We start from the raw sequence: 15,798 nt of genomic DNA, 5'->3' as shown, positions 1-15,798 counted from the left end.
GCTACTCCCATGACCAAAAAGATGGGAACTAACCAAATAGAATTTTAACTTTTTGGAGAAATTAAAACATAACCAAGAAAAACAACTAAATGTCCTCTAGTACAAATTACTACCCCCAAAAGCATTTTACTTGATCTTCTTCGTCTTTTTACAACTACTTCAGAAAAAAAAAGGTTGACATTCAGAAAGATTTATTGTTCGTTTAAGCAATTTATCTTCCTCAAAGTTGCCAATTAGATATACCTAAAAATCAAAAAGAAAACTATGGGGAAACCATTTGGGGATTTGTAAGCAAATGCCATTAAAATAAGAAAAGAACAATGATCCTTGTGCTTAACCAAATGTTAAATATTTTTTATTTTACTCACCTGCACACTAAGATGAATCCATTTCTTCACAAGAATTCTCCCCAGTGTCATTACTTTTATTGGAGGCTGCAAACCATTTACTGTGCGATAATAAAACGTGGTCTCTCTCTCAGAGATGGTAAGTTTGAACACAATCTGCCCATTCATGGCCTTTTCTATCACACACCTTAGGAAGCAACCAGAAAGGAGGAAAAAGGTCAGATTCCAAGCAAGGGACACCACAAAGCTCCATACGATACAATGATGTTAAACAGACCCAAAATACCACTCACAATGGTGTGTAATGCAAGAGGGGTACTGGAAGTTATTAGGTTTAAGGAAATGAGTTCTTTTCAATGAAAAAAAATCAGTCAAATAGAAAGAGGGAAGACTTATTTACACCATGTTCTCTGGAGTCTCACCACCCTTCATTACAGATCCATGACAAAAACAGGGTGGCTGAAATCTTTCCGTAAAACTAACATTTAGGCTATTGGCTCATTAGTTTCTTCTGCATTTCTTTTCTACAGAGTCGTGCAACATAGTACATCCCGACTGGGTATTAAGTCACTAGTGCACATCCTTCCTCACATTTTTTTTCATATAAAGAAAATTTAGTGCTCATGGAAGGCTCTAAAGTGTTAGCCTTAGAGTTAGATTTGTGCTATATAATTTTCAGTATGAAGTGCAAAATGGATGACCAGAATAGGTCTTTGCTTCCCCCTTCCAAACTTTGCCCCCATAAGACTGGAGAACAGTGCCTTGGAGGTTGATAGGGAAGTGTCCCACTTTCCATTTTAATTATTATGAGTATAGTAATTACCACAGTGGTATTTGTTAAGTGCTTACTATGTGCTAAGCACTATACTAAGTGTTGGAATTGATTGATCAATCAATGATATTTATTGCACATTTTTTTTCTCCCCCTTCTAGACTGTGAGCCCGCTGTTGGGTAGGGGCCGTCTTTACATGTTGCCAACTTGTACTTCCCAAGCGCTTAGTACAGTGCTCTGCACACAGTAAGCGCTCAATCAATACGATTGAATGAATGAATGGAATATACACAGGATTATCAGGTTGGACCCAGCCCATGTCTCACTTGGGGCTCACAGTCTAAGTAGGAGGGAGAACTGGTACTGAATCCTCATTTTACAGTTAAGGAAACTGGGGCACAGAGAAGTTAAATGACTTGCCTAAGGTCACACAGCAGGTAGGTGGTAGAACAGAATTAGAACCCAGGTCCTCTGACCCCCTTAGACCATGTTGCTTCTCAATAGGCCTTGCTGCTTCTATTTTATATTTCAGTGTTTTACATTAGATGTACTACTTTGAGGGGTTTTTTTAGAATTCCAACTACAGACTTCAAAATTATTTGGTTTTTAGTGCAGTTCCTTTGCCATTACAAAGTCATAGGGCTGAAAGGGCCCTCAAAGTCACAATCATCTTCAAGGTGGTATGCATAAAAAAACCACAAAAAACATGATAACACAAGCCACCTAAAATAAGTTTTTTTTAAAGTCTCCCTCCAGTTTTGAAAATTTCAAATGATAAATTAGTTGGGTCCCACTTACTCTCTCCACAGAGTTTTCAAAAAACATATTTACCAAATACTTATTTTCCCAGGCTTACCAAAAATAAATTTCTTAATATGTTGTTGATTGACTTTCTTGCTATTTTGTTTGCTAGCAAACATGCTAGTTTTAGAAGATAATAAATGTTAGGAGAAGGCAGAGCTACAGCAGGTAGCAAAATATTTAGTAATTGGATTTACACTGTTCTTGGATAAACAATAATCGGATAATCCATATTTTGTTGATTTTCCTTATCTAATGCAAACCTGCCTGAAATTTTCCCCCCATCCCAACAGGTGCCACAATTTTAAGAATGGAAATGACCTTAATGAATAGCACTCTGAAAACAGGAAACCCACCCCACTGGATTCCAACCTGTTTTATGATTGTGTGACACAAGCTAATGGAAATGGGAATAAGACTGCCAATGCTGGTTGGGAAAGGAACACTTTATCTTAGTTCAATCTGACACGAGGCAGAATCTTCTAAGGCACTTCTGCCTCTAGTTTAACAAACCCAGCAGGTTCGATTTGTAGGAATACTGGAGAGAGGGCTTTGTTTAGGTTGAGGGAAAAGACAATAGTGGACTGGGGTTTACTTTCATCCAAAGTTTCAAACTAAACCAAAAACTGCCAAGTTTCACCTGGGATCAGATTGCAGTGACAGGATCTCACACCATAAATGAAAGGAAAAGAAGAATAATTTTAGGGACATTAGTGCTTTTTTAAAGGAAGGGATGAATCCAAGACATTTCCTGTTCCATTCTTTTGAAAGAGTTTTGCTTAGTGAGCTACCGAAAAGCAGGACTGACAAATGTACCTTTCCATCTTCTAGGATAATGAGATTCATGAATAACTGCAAAATTCATCACTAAATTACATAAAGGTAATCAAGAAAGTTATTGATAGGAAATTAAATCTCTATAGAATTACATTTAACCCATCATCCACATTATAACTGGGTGTCCCTAATGAGCCTATCCAGCTCCTACTCTCTATGCCTCCCCTACCAAAACTACAAGTTCAGTCAATCACATTTGAGGGCTTACTGTGTACAGAGTACTGTACTAACCACTTTGGAGAGTACAATGTAATAGAGTTGGTAGACACATTCTGTGCCCACACTGAGACAGGCATGAACAGAAATAAACTATGGATATGTACTTAAGGGCTGTGGGAGGGTTGAATAAAGGGTGCAAATCCAAGTACAAGGGCAACATGGAAAGGCGTGAGAGAAGAGGAAATTAAGGCTAAGTCAGGAAAGGCCTCTTGGAGGAGATATGCTTTTCACAAAGTTTTGAAGGTGGGGGGAAAGATCTTCTGTTGGATATGAAGAGAGACAGGATGAGGGTGAGAGGTCGGTGGCAAGATAGATGAGACTGAGGTACAGTATGTAGATTGGCATTAGAGGAGAGAAGGGTGCATGCTGGGTTGTAGTAGGAGAGTAGGGAGGTAACATAGGATGGGGGCATGGTGATTGAGTGCTTTCCTCCTGATGTTAAGGAGTTTCTGTAGAGAAGCAGCATGGCTCAGTGGAAAGAGCACGGGCTTTGGAGTCAGAGGTTGTGGGTTTGAATCCCAGCTCTGCCACATGTCTGCTGTGTGACATTGGGCAAGTCACTTAACTTCTCTGAGCCTCATTACCGCATCTGTAAAATAGGGATTACTGTGAGCCCCACGTGGGACAACCTGATCACCCTGTATCCCCTCCAGTGCTTAGAACAGTGCTTTGCACATAGTAAGCACTTAAAAAACGCCATTATTATTATTATCATTATTATATGGACGTGGATGGGCAACCACTCGAGGTTCTTGAGGAGTGGGAAAACATGGATTGAATGTTTTGTAGGAAAAAATTATCCAGGTAGCAGAATGAAGACTGGAGTGGGGAGAGACTGGAGGCAGGGAGGTCAGTGAGGAGGCTGATGCAGAAATAAAGGCAGGATAGGATAAATGCTTGGATTAACATGGTAGCAGTTTGGAAGAGAGGAAAGAGCAGATTTTAGTGATACTGTGAAGGTTGAACTGACAGGATTTGATCACAGATTGAATACAAGGGTTCAATGGGACAGATTCCTCTCCTCTCTCACGAGAAGACTCCTCTCACCCATTCATCAACCTCTGCCTTTCTATTTATCCTTTTCCCCCCTCCCCACTTTCCTCTGACCCTCCTACCTGTATTCTCTCAAACTTGGGAGGACGCATCTGCCCACTCCCTAACTCATTCATTTCCTTCACTTCTTGCCTGCTGGCCTCATCTTGGATTTGTCAGGGGCAGAAAGATAATCTGCCACCATTAAAATGGCACCTGAAATTGAGCCTGGCAGCTCTCCTTACTACAGATATGGAAAAATTTGCTGTTTTTCTACATCAACAAATCAAGTTGTTTCTGTTATATCGTTGTATTGTATTCCCCCCAAGTGCTTAGTACAGTGCTCTGCACACAGTAAGCGTTCAAATATGACTGACTGAAGGGGATAAAGAACAGGGATTTCATCCCAATTTTACAGATGAGGAAACTGAGGCCCAGAGAGTTAAGTGACTTGCCTAAGTTCACACAGCAAGCAAGTGGCCGAACTGGGTTTAGGACCCTGGTCCTCTAACCCCCAAGCCCATGCTGTTTCCACTAGGTTCCGCTGCCTCTCTAGGCCACACTGCCTCCCTGCTTTTTCAGGGCAACAGGTAAGCAAACACCCACCTCACTACTTACATTACACCTTCTTGCTCGGGTTTCAGCCACACGGTTAAAGTAAATGATGCCACCAGCCTTGGAGAATGAGGAGAAGCAAAGCAATCCTTGTGATTCCCAAAAATGAAACTGCTGGCACCGCTGGGGGAGCCAGGAGGCAAATCAGCCCTGTCCGCTGTAATGCAACTACTGAGGCCTACTGAGAAAAGGGTCGTGAAATTGGGGTGTGAAGACCGGTATGGGCACCCCTGATCACAGAACTGCTGAGTACAAGAGTGAATGCTTCCAGGATCAGCAGAGCTCTGACAAAAAACACTCTGGGTAGGAAGCCCACAGGTTGCATGGGTGGGCTCAATGAAAACATTTTTGAAAGCACCAATATTTGCTAGTCTTGGGAAGTGACCCCCTGAACTAGCCGGTGGTAAGGAAGCAGGAGAGGCAGAGTGTAATGTTCTAATGGCATAGAACAAAAAACCCCAATGCCACAAGAAAGTGAGGCAATTCATGTTTATAAAAAAAGCAACTGACTCCTAAATAATAAAGCCCATGCGGCTGGCTAGCAATCTTCTGAAGTAGGGGGCTTTAGAAGATGGTGAATCATTTGATTTGAGGAATCCAAATTGTTCAAACTTTGAAGGGAGGATAAAGTTCTTCTCATCAGGGTTGTAATCATGAATGACATCTGGGACCTAGGAACCAAAAGCAAACAAGATCTGAGAAAAGTGGGTACATTTTGTAGATCAAAGGCCGTAACTGTCACTAAAAAACTATTGCTTAAAATAGCCTACTCTGTTATATTGTACTCTCCCAAGCACTTAGTACAGTGCTTTGCACATAAGCACTCACATGATTGCTATACCTCAGTTAATTTGATATGTTAGCTATATAAAAGTTACAGCATTTATGTAGTAAAATACTATGTCACTTATTGAGAAAGTCTATATCTTCTACTTGTCCACATGAATATTCCCAAAGTCCCATGGGAAAATTGGCTACTACACGACACAGAGTAGGTATACAGTAGAGAACACCCTACTTAATATCTCATTACACAACAGGTGCATTAGTATGCAATATTCATCAGTTTAATTGGGGAGAAGAGATGCATGACTACATTGTATGCATGCATTATATGTTCTAACATAGATATCTAACAATTCAAGTTTACAAAGCATTTGTGTCATACCACCTTATCACCCACCCCATGCTTTTCCTTTAGTAAAAGCCTTTAGTAAAGCTGATTAGAAACACATCACCATCTGTCCGCAGCTTTAATAGCAAACACGTCTGTGCTGGTGTTTACTGACACTATTATATATCTGAAGGTTAAATATGGACCTCTAATTCTGTGAAAGTAATTGTATTGATAAATAAGCTGAGTTACCGTTCTTTATTGCATTTCAATGAGGAGCACTCTTCCCTCAGTTTGAAGATTGGCTCTTCGAAGTCAGGAATGCTGCTTGCTGTTGCTTGGCAACACTGTGGTAATCCCCGGTTATTCTTAGGAAAGGCCACAGCAAGAGGAACACTGGTGACCCAGGTAAAGTATCTTAAACACTTTAATAAGTGCGGCTTGATACCTGCTCTCTTCCAGACTGGAACATAACTCCTTGCGCTTACCTCGGCTGATCCCAACTGTGGGAAGGGCCTGGGTGGGAGCCTTGCATACCTAATTTTAAAGTAGCAGTACACCTTAGCCGGCATTTTCCCCAACAACTTTATTCTCCTAATAGTCTAATCAAAATCCCAGCTCATTACCCTCCAGGAGCCCATAAAGTTCAAAGCAGAAAGATACTTTGGAGAGGGAACTCAGCTTGGCTTCAAGTGGCTAGTACAGTGCTCTGCACACTGTAAGCACTCAATAAATATTATTGATTGATTTTTGTCTCTGCTTGGGGTTTGAAGTTGGAGGTCCTTTATATGCTGCCTTTGCCTAAGGGCTCAGGCCTCTGCTGGGAGATTTATTTTTAGATTGGCTAGTTACCTTGTTTTAGTTAGGACACAGATTTATCAGTTCTTGTAGATAACTTTAGAAAAAGTTATACAAATTTCTTGGATAAAGTCTATCTTGCACGGGCCCCCAACTGCTCCCGGTCACTTTAATTGCTTGGACTTCTACATCCAGCATGGAATCAGTGCTATTTATTGAGCACTTACTGTGTGCAGGACACTGTAATAAGCACTTGGGAAAGTACAGCACAGCAGTATAATGGTCACATTATGTGATCAACACATCCTTCATTTAGGTCCCACCATGTTTGAGAATTTGTAGCGTGAATGACTGCCTCGTATTGTCCATCTTTTCACCATATCAGCCCCTTAAGGTTGCAATGATATATGTAGGTATTGAGGAAAAGGTCTTTTGGCAAGCATAAGTCCATTTCCCTCCAAGGGATCTTAAATGGCTGGCATGGAGCAGTCACAAACAGAGGGATCCTCCAGTTTGAGTTTTCTGGAGCAGGTTAGAAACCACCCACCCAGATTTGGATTATTGATCTCACACACCCTCACTTCAGTGAACTCACTGAAGAAAAAGCTGTTTTAAAGGTGTAAGATAGAGAAGAGAGCTTGGGTGTTTTAAAAAGTCATACAATGACAACAACAACAAAATGATTAAAATGTCCCAGCATAAAAGATTTAGGTTGAGATGAGGTATACAAGGTTAGCTAGGTCCCTAAAACACTTTCAAATCTTTGGCACACAAATGACATGGGTACATTATAGGCCCCAAAACAATCTAAACATAGCATGATGCAGAGTTGGGAAATTCTAAAGATATGCTTGAGGGAACATGAGATTTCATTTCATGGTCAAATCAAAAACTCAATGCCAAGCAAATCAATGTTATGCCAGTAAATTCCCTACCTGGAGTTCATATATGTCTTGAGAAAAAAAAATGAAGGGATGATGAAAATGTAAATGCCTTACATGTAACATCAAATAAACAATTCAGAATAAATGTTGATAATATAGTCGAGGATGCCAAGTCTCATACATTCCCAAAATTTATTTTAAAATGCAATAGAACCTTCAGCAGCTATTTCCTATCAAGATATAGAGTCAGACACATAAACCTCACTATGACTGCTTTAACTTAGAAAATGAAAATCATGGTGATGTAACAAATGAACCAGTATGGAATCTAGAGTAGAAATTCTGAGGGAATCTCAAAAAATAGGCTGATTCTTCTCAGATGCAGAACACATTGTTTCAATCTAAACATCAAAATAAGAAATTTTAAAAAATTAAAAAAAATTAAAAAAAAAACTCTGCCAAAAATTAAGGAGATAAAATATGCATGATGTGGCATGATGGATCCGTGAGCTGGTGTCACATTTTAAAGTATAGACTATGGCAAAGCAGAGCTTAGGAAAACCTTAACTTGAATAATTTGTATCCTATGATGAGCCCATCAAGGCATCATAAGCCTCAAAACCCTTGGGAGGCCCTGAGAATTCTCAGTTCACCTTCTGAATGTCCATTGTACTTGCTAAAGAAAAATAACAAGAGTTCAATACAATGAAAATCTTGTAAACAGGGAACTGTGGATGTGTGAAATATTTCATTTTAAACAAATTTACAATAAAATACAAATAGAGCTGAAGCAACATGTTCTTGTGGATAGAACACAGACCCGAAAGTCAGAAGGACCCTGGTTCTAATCCAAGCTCTGCCACTTGTCAGCTGTGTGACCTTGGGCAAGTCATGACTTCTCCATGCCTCAGTTACTTCATCTGTAACATCAGGGTTAAAACTGTGAGTACCATGTGGGACATGGACTGTTTCGAACCTGATTACCTCGCGTCTACCCCAGTGCTTAGTACAGTGCCTGACACACAACAAGTGCTTAACAAATACTGTTAAAAAGATGCTTAGTACAGTATCCTGCAAACAGTAGCTCTCACATATTGTAGACTAAGGTTTTTGCACAGGTCCTTATTCACTTTGGGTTTATGTGGTTTGTGAAAAGCAGCTATCACCTAGTGGAAAAAGCATATTAATGGGAGTCAGACAACCTGGGCTCTAGTCCCTGCTTGATCGTGAAGTTACTTAACTTGTCTGTGCCTCAGCTTCCCCATCTGTTAATTGGGTAATATCTGTTTTCTCTCCTGATACCATCAGCCCTTAGGCCATGGGTCAGGGGCTGTGCCTTACCTCTACCCCAGCACTTAGCACAGTGCTTTCAACATTGTAAATGTTTAACAAAATACCATTATTGCTATATTATTACCAAGTTGTTCAACTAAGCTCCTAGAGGGCAGAAACTGTGTCTCCCAGTAAGGGCTCATTAATTGAAGCATATGCAATCCTTATAGTAGTATTTTTTAGGTTTCTGAAACTTCCCCCATACAGTGAAGTGAATAATAACCCAAGTTGACATTTTCAGGCCCACACCTGAGAATGACGTTTGTGCTCTCCACACTACATCAGTCCTTTTTCAAAGTAATAATAAAAATTTCATTTGTAGTAGCTAAAGGGGAGTTGGATCTTGACACTTCAGGAATAATTAACAATTATGTTTCAAAGGGGAGGAAAGTCTGTATTACCCAGGGAAATGAATTCCAAAGTAAAAAATTCTGAGAGAGCAGGAGGTGGTGGCAAGTATTTTATAGAGCTGTTAAGAGCCTTTTAACAGCTTCAAGTAGTACTGTACATCAGCCAGTATCTTTTAACACCAAAAGGTCCTTTGTTTCTAGAGAGATAAGATCAAAATGGTCACTTGGTGTGCTTTTACATGACTTCATTCACTATTCTTGAATTTCTGCTGTTTGGGAAGGGGTGCCTGGCAATAGCTCCCATCGCCTGTGACTGGAATTGCTCAAAAGTTTCAGTTGGAATTTTCTACGCAATTCAGCCTCCTCCTATTTTTATTTCTGAATTGTTTAGCGGACACTTTCTCCCACTTTTGATCTTAAGTTTAAGAAGTTGAGGCAGATGCCTTGAAGAGGCCCGGCTCTTGTTCTAAGGGTGGGGAAGATACAAGATAATCAGGTGGGACACTACACGGGTCACACAAGGGGCTCACAGTCTTAAGCCCCATTTTACAGATGAGGTAACAGGCACAGAGAATTGAAGTGACTTGCCACAAAGCAGACAAGTGGCAGAGCCTGGGACTAGAACCCAGGTCCTTCTGATGCAGTCAATCGTACTTGAGTGCTTACTATGTGCAAAGCACTGTACTAAGAGCTTGGTAGAATACAACAACAGACATTTCCTGTCCACGACTCCCCGGTAGGCCACGTTATTTCTCATGGCTTTGTGCTGCCTCCGTGCTTAGCAGTAGCTTGGATTAATTCTAGTAAGTGTCAGTCAACAGAATGATTTGGACAGTTATAAGAAAAGGCAGTGGGTATGTGGTGGGGGGGGGGGAAAGGGAGGAAGAGTCATTCTAAAAGGTAACCACTTTAGACTTGGTTTTTATTTCCCAAAGGAGCATGCAGAGAAACTCTTTAAGTGTGGTGGACTGAGTCTCTCCAGCCAAAGACACACAGGAGTTAGATGTATATTTGTAGAGTCACTTATTTCTGCAACACTCCAAAGCACTTGTGAAACACTGTAAACCATACTTACTGAGTAGCCTTTAACAAGTACTGTCATAAAAATCAGTGGTACTTGAATGCTTACTGTGTGCAGAGCACTACACTAAGTGCTTGTTAAATAATAATATAACCAAATTGTAGACATAATCCCTGCCCTCAAGGATTCAGGACATGTCAAGGAGGTTATAATTTTCAGACCATAAGACCCTGGAGAAGCAGCATGGCCTAATGGATAGAGCCTGAACCAGGGATTCAGATGGACCTTGGTTCTAATCCCAGCTCTGCAATTTTTCTGCTCTGTGACCTTGGGTAGGTCGTTTAATTCTGAGCCCCAGTTACCTCATGTGTAAAATGGGGATTAAAACTATGAGCACCCTAGGGGACATGGACTGCATCCAACTTAATTAGCTTGTATTTACCCCAGTTCTTAGCACATAGGAAGCGCTTAACAAATAACATTAAAAGACACTGGATCAGCTCTCTCATTGGAATATAGAATTCCGAAGTTCTATCATAATGCTACTGTAGTTTGCTTTGGGTTGGGTAGTTTTGTCATGTTTCCTCTTGTTCCAAGTCATTGATGAGCTTGGTTTTCTAGCCTCTTTCATACTTAGGCTGAGCAGACACCTAGGATCTAAACTCTGCTCCTGCCTCTTCAGTAACCAAGTGACTAAAGCCCTGGAACAATAACTTGTGTAGGATTTTCATCTAAGTCGTTCTACCATCAGAACAGGCACCTGAAGTGCTTTTCCAATAGTGGGGTGCATTGCACTGAATCACCCACATTCCAGTCCTGTTTCTCTACCCAACCTCATGTGTTACAAGCAGGGTTCAATTACAGCAGGGGCTCATGGGGTTGATTACAGTGAGCCCCGACACACACACACACACACACACACACACACACTTTCCTCTCCAAACTGCAACTACGTTAATACAATCACTCATCCTATCCCACTTGGATTTCTGAATCAGCCTCCTGCCTCTCCACATTCCAGTCCACACTTTACTCTGCTGCCCAGATCATTTTTCTAGAAAAATGTTCAGGACTTGTCACCCACTTCCTCAGAAAACCTCAAAGACTCCACCCACCCCCACCTTCTCCTGGGCATACATACAAGTGATTAGTCCATTCTGGGTTAGTGGGCTAGGAGAAAGTGGGGGAGGGGGAAGGGTCCTTGCCCAGCTCAGTTCAGTTAGGCAGGGGAGACAGATCCAATGTCAATTCTATGCAGTGTGACAGAATGACATCACATCTCAGGGGGGCCTCACAAATTCCATAAGCCCTAGGGCGATGTGGGTGGTCAGCAAGGCGGCTGGGTAGATTTAGTGGTGCAGTATGTGGCAACGGAAAAGACCATCTCAGTGTAACAAACAATGAAATTGCTAAGAATGGTACTCACTTATGCTGCCTTCCTAACCCAATACTACTTGTCATAATAATAATAATAATGGCATTTGTTAAGCGCTTACTATGCGCCGAACACTGTTCTAAGTGCTGGAGGGGTACAAGGTAATCAGGTTGTCCCACATGGGGCTCACAGTCTTAATCCCCATTTTACAGATGAGGTAACTGAGGCACAAAGAAGTTAAGTGACTTGCCCAAAGTCACACAGCTGACAAGTGGCAGAGCCGGGATTAGAACCCACGACCTCAGACTCCCAAGCCCGTGCTCTTTGCACTGAGCCATGCTGCTTTTCATACAATAGGCTGTGATCTTGGTGAAGGAACTGAGAATAACATTTATGTAAAAAGCTCCATACCCTTTCACATTTGGAGGTCAGATATGACAATAAAGGTAGCATCAAGCTTGAGCCCAAACTGAAGGCCTACTGAGCATCGTAATAATCAACCTTCTATACTGCTGTATGATCGGGACTCAACACAAATACAACAGCCATCTTCTAAAATCGTTCCATCAGCAAAACCTATGTACCAGGCTTATCAAGTGACAGGATCAGAAACCCTGCTTGTAGCATCACACTTTCTCTGGACAGGTCATAGGAAGAGAGTGATAAGATTCAAAAAGAGCTATCTAAGGGAAGAGTTAGGGTTGTTTGATACTACCTGCATAACTACGAGTATGGATATCAAACGGGCAACTAACACACTTCCTCTAAGTATCACTGAGGCCATCAATCCAGGCAAATTCTGGAGATGGATGAAACATTGCTCAGACCCAATGACATTTCTTATGTAATAAGTCTGTCAGCTCCTTTCTAGTCTGTAAACTTGTTGTCCACAGGGATCCTGTCTACCTACTCTGGGATCCTGTCTACCTACTCTATTGCATTGTGTTCTCCCAAGTGCTTAGTACACTGCTCTGCCCTCAGTAAGCTCTCAAATACCATTAACTGTAGTTTTTGTTATGCGCTTACAACATGCAAACACTGTACTAAGTGCCAGGGCAGACACAAAACAATCAGGTCAGTCACAGTTTCTGTTCCATATGGAGCTTGCAGTTTAAATAGAAGAGAGAACAGATATTGAATCCCCCATTTATCAAATGAGGAAAATAAGGCACAGAAGAGTAAAGTGGCTTGCCCAATGTCACACTGCAGGTAAGCAGTAGAGTCAGGATTTGAACCCATATCCTTTGGCTACGTAGCCCAGGCTCTGTCCACTTCTCCACGTTCTACAGAGTATCAGCACAAGGCACTGTCAACTGTCCAAAGCCAATTCTTACATAAATCAGGTGAACATCTCAACTAGAGCAGAAGCCAAATATTGGTAGAGAAACAGCTGCTGAGTAGCAATGTCTTCAAGTGTAATGGTAGCCCAATGGACACTAAGTGAAGCCAAAATAGAAACTATTGATTAGCAGGAAGTTAATATTGATCAGCAGAAAGTTACTACTGAACTACATAGTTCTGTGAACCTGAATAAGGTTCAGGTTATAAGCAAATAAAAAGAACTCACATTTAAAAAAATAAGGCTATTTATGCACCAGGTTTAGCCTTCCCAAAACCTGGACTTCTGTACATATTCAAGTCTTTTACCTGGTTAGAGTTCCCTAAATTAGGTCCTACTCTTAAGAACAAAGATTGGATGTTATTTTATTACCACATCAAAATTCCGTAATAAGAAAAATGATCGAGGGTGGGAGAAGGGGAAGTTTGGAAAACTCATGACATTTAGCTCCAGTTTTATAAACAAGCACAGAATTAAACTAATGCATTTAATAGGAACCTAAATAGCTATCATTTGTCTCAAAGGGGTAATAAATTAGTGGTGTTGAGCAGCAACAGGATTTATATATACATTAATGTCCTAATTTATAAAACCAAATTTGTGTGGTAAGGAAAAAGTGTAATGTTTTCCTTAATTGGTTATCATGATCTCTTTTACCTTATTAGGACTGGTTATCATTTCATACAATTAATTGATTTCCATTTTAGTGTACACATTCCCTAATTTTCTTGAAAGGGAGGCAGCTGTTCTCATTGTTCTGAAAGACAGAATAGGATGGCCCTGACTGAGAGGCTGACTGACTAATGACTTAGTGCTGGTAAATGCTGCTGTTTCCCACACAGCTCTGTCAAGGGAACCTCCGACCAGGCTCAGAGACAGCCTCACCCTTCCCCTGAGCAGAAAAATGGACAATTTGTGCTAACTTGCATCCAGCTGGGTAATAAGGGAAAATTCCCAATGGGGACTATGAGATCAAACCTGGCTCCCTAGAGTAGTGAATAAATATTGTTAGAACTTCAGACCTCCGGAAGTAATAGTAATAATAATAATAATAGAATTTGTTAAGCGCTTACTATGTGCCAAGCACTGTTCTAAGCACTGGGGGTAGATATAAGGTATCCAGGTTGCCCTACGTGGGGCTCACAGTCTTAATCCTCATTTTCCAGATGAGGTAATCGTATTTATTGAGCGCTTACTGTGTGCAGAGCACTGTACTAAGCGCTAGGGAAGTACAAGTTGGCAACATAAAGAGATGGTCCCTACTCAACAGTGGGCACACAGTCTAGAACACATATATATCACAGTCTCTGTAACAGGCACAGAGATGTGAAATGACGTCCCCAAAGTCACACAGCTGACAAGTAGCGGAGTCAGAATTAGAACCCACAACCTCTGACTCCCAAGCCCATGCTCTTTCCAAGTAAGACAGGCATTTGTCTTTAGTTACATAGAACAAAAAAAAAACAACACCACATTTGGAACTAAGTCATTTCAACTTTCTGTAATTTCTGCCACTTATGACGTCGCTTTTCCTGTGATAGTGCAACTATTTTATATGGTAACCTCCACAAGAAAAGCCACTGCACTAATCTTGAGAAGCAGCGTGGCCTAGTGGAAAGAGCATAATCTTCCTTCAGAGCTCCAACATAAAGACCAACAGAGTAGTCTGTGTGTTTCACCCATCATCTTTCTATTGTGATCAGGAAACTGGTTGCTTCTCTGATCCATGTGGAAATCTCCAAATCCCATGGGGAACCTACAGCTACATCACTCCAGGCATATGTTGAAGACCATCATCTAATATTAGAGGCAGAAGAAGTAATATAAGCAAGAGGGGTGGTTTCCCCTGAGGAGAAGCCATGAAGCCAAACTATTCCCGGCTGCTCTGCCTTTGTGAGAAGTGTAGCCTAGTGGAGAGAACACAGGCCCGGGAATCAGGAGGCTTGGAATTCTAATTCCAGCTCCACCGCTTGTCAGATGTGTGACCTTGGGCAAGTCAAAACTTCTCTATGCCTCAATTATCCCATCTGTAAAATGGGGATTAAGACTGCAAGCTGCCTGTGGGTCATGGACTGTGCCCAACCTGATTAGCTTGTATCTACCCCAATGCTTAAGTACAGTGCCTGACATATAGTAAGTACTTAAATACCATCTAAAGAGAAGTAGCTTCACTCTTCATTAAATAATGTGCATATGGATTATCTGTTACACAAACTGGGCTATTGGCTTGCTTAGAAAGGATAAGGTATTTTGCCTATTTCCTCTTTCCTTGTAAAATTCAACCATTCAAATAAGTGTGCACATTTTCTTTTAATCAATACATAAATTTAATATTCATTTGATGGGGGGAGGTCTGCAATTTAATGAATATTATGCTGTGCATTTTGGGTAAAATTTAATTGAAAGAAATCTTTACCCTTCTTTGAAGGTGTGGATATAATTTCTGTTTCTGCCATGAACTTGCCAAGTTCATTCCAATACAGTCAGGGGGTGCTCAATAAATATTTGTGAAAGATGATGATGATGATGATGACTGTAAGACCGTGGGCAAGTCACCTGACCTCTCCTTTCCTCCATTTTTTAAACTGCTAATTGAGGGTAATTAGTGGGTGTCATAAGTACAATAAAAAGTTTGCAGTGTGCTCTGAACTTCACAGCAGCAATACCTATTGTTTCAATATAATACATGTGAGCCTGGTGACTACACATTGGGAAATATATGAACGAGGTGGCAGAATACAACACTCCTCTCAAAAATGAATTTAAAGACAGATTTTGAAAGAATACCTATAAAAGAATGTAAGTATTGTTTTCACATACTTTAAAATGTGGCTTTACTAAGGGGAGAAAGAATAACCCTTTTTTATATTTGCTAACTGCTACGTGTCAAGCACTGTTCTAAGATGGGGTAGATTAAAATTGATGAGGTCAGACAGCCCCTGTTCCACATGAGGCTCACAG

At 40.9% G+C, this 15,798-nt stretch overlaps 1 protein-coding gene across 1 annotated transcript in view; it reads right to left on the bottom strand.

Moving 5' to 3' along the window:
- USH2A (usherin) overlaps positions 1-6,310 on the bottom strand; it is a 443,094-nt gene extending 436,784 nt beyond the window's left edge. The window contains exons 1-4 of the mRNA XM_038760847.1: positions 6,227-6,310; positions 5,237-5,295; positions 4,628-5,059; positions 369-534 (exon numbers count right to left, since the gene is read on the bottom strand). Of these exons, the coding sequence (XP_038616775.1) occupies positions 369-534; positions 4,628-5,059; positions 5,237-5,295; positions 6,227-6,310 (741 nt within the window). The remainder of the gene's footprint in view (positions 1-368; positions 535-4,627; positions 5,060-5,236; positions 5,296-6,226) is intronic.
- Between the last annotated feature and the right edge of the window lie 9,488 nt (positions 6,311-15,798).

Source organism: Tachyglossus aculeatus, chromosome 19 (assembly GCF_015852505.1).
Source record: "Tachyglossus aculeatus isolate mTacAcu1 chromosome 19, mTacAcu1.pri, whole genome shotgun sequence".
NCBI classification, from domain to species: domain Eukaryota; kingdom Metazoa; phylum Chordata; class Mammalia; order Monotremata; family Tachyglossidae; genus Tachyglossus; species Tachyglossus aculeatus.
This window is presented reverse-complemented; position numbering and strand designations above follow the sequence as displayed.